Here is a 10000-nt window from a genome sequence, read left to right as displayed (position 1 = left end):
TCCGAGATTCCCGTAGGTTGGGCATGTCCCACAGTTTGGGCGTCCGCGTGTTTTAATCGTTGGTTTCCTGGTTTTTGTATAAAGCTTCGCATTTGGTAGAAGTCTTTTTAGCGATTTGTGTCCCTTTTTGCATTTGATGAATTTGTAAACACATTAATTCTTCAAATGCATGAAGCAACACAGATCACGAAGCTCTGCATAACAACCACGAAACTAACGGGTAAAAAGTGTAAACGCCCAAATGTAGAACATGTAAAGTGTGTGCATTTTCCCTTCCTTTATTATGTACATATATTTTTTTTGCTTTACACACACACACACACACCCACACACATATATATATATATATATATATATATATATATATATATATATATATATATATTACATATATTGTGTGTGCGTGTGTGTGTGTGTGTATATAAATATATATTTGCAGGAGTAATCATTAAAGACTTCTCCTGACCCACTTCACAAGGACTGGGATAAACGAAACTTGGCATAATTATTATTTATTCTCTACTCAAAAAAGGCTTCATAATTGGAAAGAGGTGGAAGTGAAATGGTGTGAGGTCGGAAGATTAAGAGGGATTAAGCCTCAGGTGTATGCTTTCATCTGGGCAACATATGCATTTTGAACTGGGGAGTTATCTTGGAGCAGGTGGACTCCTTTGGTCAGCATGCAACGCCTCTCAGCTTTGATGGCGTCCCGCAATTTCTTCAGCAGGGAAGCATAATATACCACCTTAACTGTGATGTCCTTTGGCATAAAATCCATCATTACTACTCCGCGCTGGTCCGAAAAGAAGGAAAATGCACCCATCTTACGTATTTTTAATATATTTTTTAATATAGTTTATATTGTGTTTGTCGACCAGTTTCACTTTTGCTGAGCATGACATTGAAATTATTGTAATTCGTATTTTCATAAGAACATTTTAGTCCATGTTGTGTGTGGAAAGGTTTATGAATGAATGATTGAACATGTAGAAAAATATCTTAACCTTGCCTGCCGAGGGTTGGGAACAAGCTTTTTTTTTTGATATGCTGAGTTATGCTTCCATTACTTCGACTAGAATTTAGTCTCAGGATCATAGTGATATAGTGATGGACTCATGTTTCATCCTGCGTGATAAGTCTGCCGAAAAAGTCCTCCTCATTTTCTTGGCACATTGACAAAAGAGCCTGGGAGTAACTGACTCGTTCCTACTACTGAAAAGGTGCGAGCATCCGGGGAATCCATCGAGCAGACAACTTCTGCATGTGCAAATGGTCATGAATGATTTTTTCCACGGATCCTACATTTATCTTCACTTTTTGGTTGCCTAGTAGTTATGCGGTAATCCTCCAAAATGGCGGCTTCCACTTTATGGACGGGGTCGTCATCAATGGCGGAATGTAGTCGCCCAGGAATAGGAGCAGTCCTCACTGATTTCCGAATTTCATCGAAAGTGTCTTTTGGTATACGACCTTTCAAGTGTAAGAACCTGTCACTGATCTGCATTCGACTGCCCCTATTATAACACCTTAGTTCCCTTCAGCAGCTGTAAAAGACAAGCAAATATGAGTGGAAAACTACAATTTGCAATGTGACATGTAGAGACACGTATGATTATACCTGTACAAGTTTCGTTTCGTTTCTTGTAATAAGCGGAAGTGGGTCAGAGGAAATCTTTAATGAACACCCCTCGTGTATATATATATATATATATATATATATATATATATATATATGTGTGTGTGTGTGTGTGTGTGTGTGTGTGTGGAGATCAGTAATGTTGTTTTACGAACCAGGGGTGTGCTAATGTTTGAAGCTAAGTTAGGAAAGGCGATGATGAAAACGCTGCACAGCCTGTATCTCTGTAAGCTCCAGAGTATGACAACACCACCCCCTATCATCCACTCGTCATTTCTATCTTAGACTTTATCATTCAAAAAGGGACCTCTCATAGTTAGAGCATTGCTTTTTAAAATCAAGTTTTAAGAAACCTGTAGGCTAGAAGCGAGCTGCTGCTGGAGCCGATTTAGCCTCCCAGTTTATGTTTCTGGCTGAGTCTCAAACATTTGTGGAAAGGAACAAATGCTTAATGTTTTTAAAAGTATCTGGGTTGTATATACAACTTGTTTGTTTCTATGTTCAGCTATAATTAAAACAATTTTACATTAATCAGATGGGTTTCTCTATACTTTTGTAGAGTACAAATTTATTATTCTTAAACGAGAATATTATTGACAGTGGTTTCATAGTTTTGGCCAATTAAGCTATCGTCGAACTCCGGTGCATTGAAGTTAATCTTGGCTTTATATAGTCGCTGTTGAAATAAAAACTTCCTCGGGTATGTGGGTTTGAGTGGAGTGGCAATTAGGTTATGGAGTGGGTTGTTATTGAATAGTGTTTTGGAGAAATATTGTTGATTAAATTTGAGGTTACGTTATTATTTAGAACTTTTACATGCATGTAGAACTTTATAAGCAGATATATATATTTAGGCATGCTCCTTTCAGATCATGGGTTGTTTCTTTTTTTAACATGGGTTCGAAAAACGTAGGTTCTGAAATCATGGGTTGTTTTTTAAAAAAGGTTGTAGGTAGGTAGAGGATGTGTCCGTAATCTTAGTAGTCATTTTTTTTGTTTTATTGGATTTAAGTTTTTAAAATCTTAGTAATTGGGTAGGTCGATTACTTCAACCATTAGTATTCGACTGGTATTTATTTTATTGACTCCGAAGGGAAGAAAGGCAAAGTTGACTTCGTCGGAATCTAAACACAGAACGTAAATATGGACGAAATGCTGGTAAGCATTATGCCCAGCAAGCTAACGAGTCTGCCAGCTCGCAGGCTTACTGTGTTAAATATTAACATCGCAATTCTTTACATACGGTGAAACCGAACATCTACGTGACCGCTTTTCGTGAGTAACTTCGTTATGTATGAATTAGCATTGACGTAATCTACAAGCATGTATACAGTAATGTTAACTCATCCGGCCATTCCCCTCAGTAGTATCTCTGTATAAGTGATATCTTGCATCTCGGCCCAGAAACACAGATAGGAAAAAGGTCATTGTTTCTCCCGGTACTTTTTTGAAGGCATTGAAAAACACGTCACATTGTCCTAGTAAGATATATGCATATGATGTGTGCGTGCGTGTGTGTGTCTGTGTGTATACATAGAATGAGAGTGAGTGAGAAAGAAACAGCAACACGAATGACTGTCTTTGTATGTATCTGTCTATTTATCTATTTTTTTTTTATCTTCATTAGACTGCGGCCATGCTGGGGCGTCGCCATGAAGGAATTTTAGTCGAATGTATATACCCTAGTTATTTATTTTTCTTTGTAAAACCTGGTACTTATTGTATCGGTCACTAATTGCCGAACCGCTAACCCACAGAGACATAAACACACCAGCATCGGTTGTCAAGCGGTGGCGGGGGGACAAACACAGACACAAAGACACGCACACATAGATATATATATACATATATATAAGACGGGCTTCTTTTAGCTTCCCTCTACCAAATTCACTCACAGGGTTTTGGTCGTCCCGGTGCTTGATCAAGGCGCCACACAGTGGAACTGAACCCATAACCATGTGGTTGGGAAGCAAGCTTCTTACCACATTGCCCCGTCTATGCCTTTAAAAAAAGAAGGCATACAAATATGCTACGTTCATCGGCCGGGAATCGAATCCGGGCTGACCGCGTGGCATTCTACCACTGAACCACCGACGCTTCCGTGTATATTACGTCTATACACACACACACACGCACACACACACACACACACACAGACACACACACACACACACACACACAAATACATATGCATGTATATATACGTGTGTATGTGTTGTGATGCATTCTCAATTTTAATACATTTTGTATTTACTGTTCTGTTTCCCTCTCTCCATTGCACTTATCTTACCTAAGTGATCTGTTTCATTTTTGACCACTCCCGAAACTCTAGTTTCTCGTTTCTAATCAATTCTTCAAATTTTAATTTTTCTCCTACTAACATTAATTAATCTCCTGTTCATACCACTTCCGCTACCTCACCCTGCTTATTATTATTATTTTGATTTAGCACGTCATCGTCATAGTCTGAAAGACGTATCGAATTGTCCTGTACCATCCCCAATCTTTTATTCGAGACGGTACAGTGAGGCTTACTTCCCAACCACATGGTTCCGGGTTCAGTCCCACCGCGTGGCACCTTGAGCAAGTGTCTTCTACTACAGCGTCGAGCCGCCCAAAAGCTTTGTGAGTGGATTTGGTAGACGGAAACAGAAAGAAGCCCGTCGTATATGTATGTGTGTGTGCGTGTGTATCGTTGTGTCTGTGTTTGTCTCCGCTATCGCTTGACAACGGTGTTAGTGTGTTTAACTCCCCGTAACTTAGCGTTTCGGCAAAAGTGATCGGTAGAATAAGTACCAGGATTTTAAAATATTAAGTCCGTCAAGGCGGTGCACCAGCATGGCCGTGGTCAAAAGACTGAAACGAGTAAAAGTTGTAGACGAAGAACAGAAGTACAAAAGCTTAAGTCACTACGATAGAAATAAATATTTTAAGACGGCGAGCTGGCAGAAACATTAGTACGCTTAACAGTATTTCGTCTGCCACCACGTTCTAAGTTCAAATTCCGCCGAGGTCGACTTTGCCTTTCATCTTTTCGGGGTCGATTAAATAAGTATCAGTTACGCAGTGGGGGTCGATACAATCGACTTAATCCGTTTGTCTGTCCTTGTTTGTCCGCTCTGTGTTTAGCCCCTTGTGGGTAGTAAAGAAATAGGTATTTCGTCTGCCGTTACGTTCTGAGTTCAAATTCAAGTTTTAAGTCGATATGATATACACAACCCACCTGAGACATACAAATTTATGGCCTTGATCCTTTACAAATTGAATCGGTGCAACTAAGCCCACGACAGAAGCTTACAGGAAACAAGTCTATGTGAAAGACTTACAAATTATTAAAAAGGCTATGTGAAAGACTTGTAAATTATTACAAATCTGAGAGAAGGTAGATGAACCTACCACATAGAATATGAATTTATAATATGAATTATGAATCGACAACAAAAGTTATAATTAATCTCTGACAAAAGCTGTCGGGGGAACTCGAACATGAACCCACAATAGAAAATACGAATTAAAAAAAACGCTGGGAACAAAAATTTTGCACATACACACACGCAAACACACACACACGTATGGATTTATGTATGTGTGTATGATGTAGAAATTTTTTTGCATGTTATATATTGTGTGTTGCGTGTCTGTATTATATATATATTATATATATAATATATATATATATATATTATATATATATATATATATATATATACAGACACGTATATATATGTATGTATGTATGTAATGTGTGTGTTGTGTGTGTGTGTTCAAGGAATATTCATATTATGTAAACAAATCCGTTTGCATACACAGATACACACCCAAACACACACAAAACCCCTTCACATACACACATATGTGTGTGGTGTATGCATATATATGTATATATATATATGTGTGTGTGTGTGTATATATATATATATAATATATATATACACACACATATATATACATATACACACATATATATATATATACACACGCGCACATACACCACATACACACACACACACACAATATATATATATATATATATATATATATATATTATATATATATATATCTGTGTTTTCAATTTTATTTTCAAAAGTGTGTTTACATGTTTATTTAGATATATTTATTTGTATTCGCTTTAATCCCACCAAGCGCCTTCGGGTTTTCTCATGTCTTTCAAAATGGCGTCTAGCGAAGTTGGCGCCTTTACTACAATGTTACTCATGTGTATAGGTGCCTAGTTTAGAAAGGAAACTCATCTGACACAATATAAAGTTAGCAATTTTTCTCTCTTTTCTTTTCTTCTTCATCTAGGCAGTTTATCAGACATAAATTGTCGTCCGAAGCTGGCGCCACAGTGACGTCATAACTCTCCAACTTCCTACCTGCATGTTTACATAAGCATTGATCATTATTAAATGTACACACACACACTCTCTCTCTCTCACACACACACAGCCACACCGATGCACGCATATATACACTCACATACACACAGATGCACAGATGTGTGTGAATGTGCGTATACACACACTTACACGCACAAACATATATTCATGCAAACATACAATCATGCAAGTACATACATGCATACACACACACAGACACACAGACACACACACACACACATATATATACTCACACATATACATACATATATTCATATACATACAGACACACACACACACATACATAAACACACAATACACACACAAAACACTCATTCACACAGACATATTCACACACATATTTATGCATTCATACGCAACACTGTGTGTGGGTTTGATGCATTCATTAATAGTTTCATATATACAAACTGCTTACGCATGCAAATAGACACACACACACACACATACACACACACACACACACGGGCACGCATGCTTATCATCATAGTATGCGTGTATACACGCATAGACATTGTGGTATATGTGAAGGCATGTATTTTTCTAGACCTGACCATAGGTATTCATATGGGTGCAATGACAAAATTACAAGGAATGCATATTTTCCAAGCAACCCTACGTAGTAGTAGTAGTAGTAGTAATAGTAGTGCTGATTGTGGTGGTGTTTGCAGCAGTAGTTGTAGTAGCCATGATAGAAGTAATAGTGATTAGTGTTATCACATATCCCTCTTACGAGATATATGCTTCAGCTTACGTAGTTGTTGTTGTTGTTGCTTGTTGCTGTCTAACTCCAGGTTAGTCTTGTTCGAGAAGATATAGCACCAAAAGGTTTTTAGACATAGCACACCTGAGACCAATTACACAATTTGTATTTTTTTATGTTCATATATGCATTTTTTGCCACTAAATTAAAAAAATCACATTCGTTTTGACGTAACATCGATAGTTATTTATTTATTCCTAATTTCATATTTGCTCGTTATATTTGTAACATTTCTCTACAGCACTTTGTTGGTTCAATCTATTCTGTATTGTAAGGATAATTATACAACATATATTTTTCAATACCGAATATATAACATTGAAAGTCGACATATTGTTTTAACTGTTGATGATACACAAAAAAATAATTTCATTTTTGGAATCAGCAGAAAAAATGGATTGATAAACAATAAAAAAAAATACAATAAACAAATTTATTTTTGAAAATTCTTACGTTGTGTTATCTAAGGTGCCCTCGTTTTTAAAAACCATAGGATATAATTCGTGGAGTGATGGAAATAGTACTTGTAAGTCAAGTGATCATATTTTTTTTTACTTATGCCCGGTCTGGGAATCGAAACCACGATCCTCCGACCGCGAGTCTGCTGCCCTACCCACTGGATCATTGCGCCTCCACAAGTGATCATATAAAGACTTGAATCACTTACTGACTCGAATTCACCTTATTGATTATAGGCAAGTATATAAAAATAAATATCTTGTTATATTCTTCTTATATTCTTCTAAGTTTTGGGTTTTCAGGCCCCATATTCTATTACGTCTCTCTTTTCAGGTCATACGTACTAATTATCTTCATTTCCTCTATTTGAAGTTCATTCATGAATAATCTAGCTACGATTTTCCTGAATTATGGCAAGCCAATAGTAGACAATACAACAATGGTCAACTTAGATACCATAATAATAAAAAAAAATTAACTTGTACGATATTTCATAGGAAAAGAAATACGAAGGGGTGCTGAAAAGTTCCTGACTTTGGGCGAAAGAAAATACAGGAGGGTCAGTTAATTCACCATATTTCCATCTTAGATGCACACTTATTACAGTGATCCTTCAGATTTTCTTAGCTCTGTAAAAAAACTCGGAAGGTTGAGCCTCCAACCAGGCCTTTCACGACACCCTTAAAGTCAGGAACTTTTCAGAAACCCCTCGTATATACAAAGAACACAACTGAATTATAATATAAAATGTATGTTTGTGCGTGTCCTTGTGTTTGTTCTTGCACCAGTTGATGACCACTGTTTCGTTACTTACGTCCCTATAACTTATTGGTTCGACATAAGAGATTGATCGAACAAGTACCAGATTTCAAAAACAGTACTTATCGATTAAAACCCATCAATGCAGTGTTCAAGTATGGCTGTAATCAAAAATGTCTGAATCAAGTAAGAGAGCGTAAAAATGTACGTTCATGTTATACGAATGCCAGCTATATCTTCTATTTCTTACTTGTCTCAGTCATGAGACTTCGGTCATTCTGGAGCACCAGCCTAAATAATTTATAGTCGAAGGAATCGACCCCAGTACTTATTTTTTGTTAACCCTGGTACGTATTCTATCAGACTCTTTTGCTGAACCGGTAAATTGCGGGGACGTAAACACACCAACACCCGTTGTCAAGCGGTGGTGGGGGACAAGCATAAACACTAAGACACCCCCACACACATAGATACACACACATACATCCACGCGCACACGCGCGTGTGTACACACAAACACACACACACACACACACACACACACACATACATATATAATATAATGTGTGTATTATTCTAATATTGTCTTTTGCTCCACCTTGCTTTTTCTAGTTACCTTTTTCCATTTACTTTCTTCTTCCGTACTTTTTCATTCTATCTCTCTTTTCTCATAGAACAGCCATATTGTATCATGAGCCTGAAAGATTGTCTTATAGTACATGGCACGCAATACAAGTTCGTGTAACCACTGCACACTCAGAGGTGTGGAATTTATAATACATAGTATTGGAGTACATTTTTTCGATTCCACTAATTAATGGAACAGTGTGCTATATATGTAATACACAAATACACACACATACACACACCTCCACGCACACACACATACACGCACACACACCACACATACACACACACATTGTATGGTTTTCATGAAGCATGATCTAATGTTCATTAATGTTTTAAATATTTTATAAAACCCAAATCAACGTAGAAAATATCTAAGCTGAACTATTAAGAAATCTATAGTTACTCTACCCAGATTGCAAGTTCAGTTTTATACCTGTAATTATTGGCGCAGTGGGATATGTAACACACTGCCTAAATACCAATCTTGGGCAATTAGGCTTCGCAAAACCAGAAAAGAGGAATCTGATTTGAAGACCACTGATCCAAGCCATCGCTGGGACAGTAAAATTCTGTAAAACTTCGCAGAAGTTTATCATTAAGATATATATGCACACGTCTAGGCATGTAACTATATGCATGAGAATACATATATAAAATAAAACATACAAATCTATACATGCATTTATTCAATCTTGAGTGTACAGCAACAAGTATAAATGTCTGCACCGTGCAGAGCCTGCTTTGCACGTTTTACACTTTCAAATTCAACCATTGCTTGGACACTATTCTTTTCGAAGATAACAATTCGTTGTACTTGCCCATATGGAGAACTGATTGTATGCATCACTTCCACAATGATCGGATATTGTGGATTTAACATGGTAAAGAGTAAAATATGGTTTGCAGTCCGCATATCTTCTGGGCTACCTGGTCTCTGGATCTTCTGACTGGTAGAGAAATTAAAGAAAGCAGGGTGACCACTAACATAAAGTTGATTGGACTGTACATAGTTTCCACACTCAGTCGCTCCGGCTATAGCCTCAAATTCAACCAGAGCCTGTCTTTTCTTTGGCATCATGGTAACATTACTAATGCACGCGAAGGTTTGCAATGTATCAACCAAATCTTGCTCTGCCACAGTCTCAGATAGACCACGGACATGCACCACGGGTGATGGTGATAGTTTGCGAGGATCTTCCATAAATTTATCTTTTCCTCCTTGGTTCATTCCATAGCCATTATTTTCAGTTTTTTGACGCTTTGCTACATGACCTTCATAAACCGCCATTTTCACAAAAGGCTAAATACTTTAATGCTGTAAACGAGCTCAACACTGCAGTACGTGTCTGTGTGAGA

General features: G+C 37.3%; 1 protein-coding gene across 1 annotated transcript; it reads right to left on the bottom strand.

Moving 5' to 3' along the window:
- Positions 1 to 9326: 9326 nt before the first annotated feature.
- Positions 9327 to 9932, bottom strand: LOC115226670 (heterogeneous nuclear ribonucleoprotein L-like). The gene has a single exon (XM_029797688.1). The coding sequence runs from the start codon at positions 9930 to 9932 to the stop codon at positions 9327 to 9329; it is 606 nt and encodes a 201-aa protein (XP_029653548.1).
- Positions 9933 to 10000: the final 68 nt, after the last annotated feature.

This window comes from Octopus sinensis, linkage group LG2 (genome assembly GCF_006345805.1).
Source record: "Octopus sinensis linkage group LG2, ASM634580v1, whole genome shotgun sequence".
Taxonomy (NCBI): domain Eukaryota; kingdom Metazoa; phylum Mollusca; class Cephalopoda; order Octopoda; family Octopodidae; genus Octopus; species Octopus sinensis.
Note: the sequence above shows the minus strand (reverse complement) of the source record. Positions and strands in the feature narration are given on the sequence as shown.

Excerpts from the sequence above, each read along its gene's own strand:
- LOC115226670 (XM_029797688.1), bottom strand. The coding sequence starts at position 9,932 with ATGGCGGTTTATGAAGGTCATGTAGCAAAGCGTCAAAAAACTGAAAAT.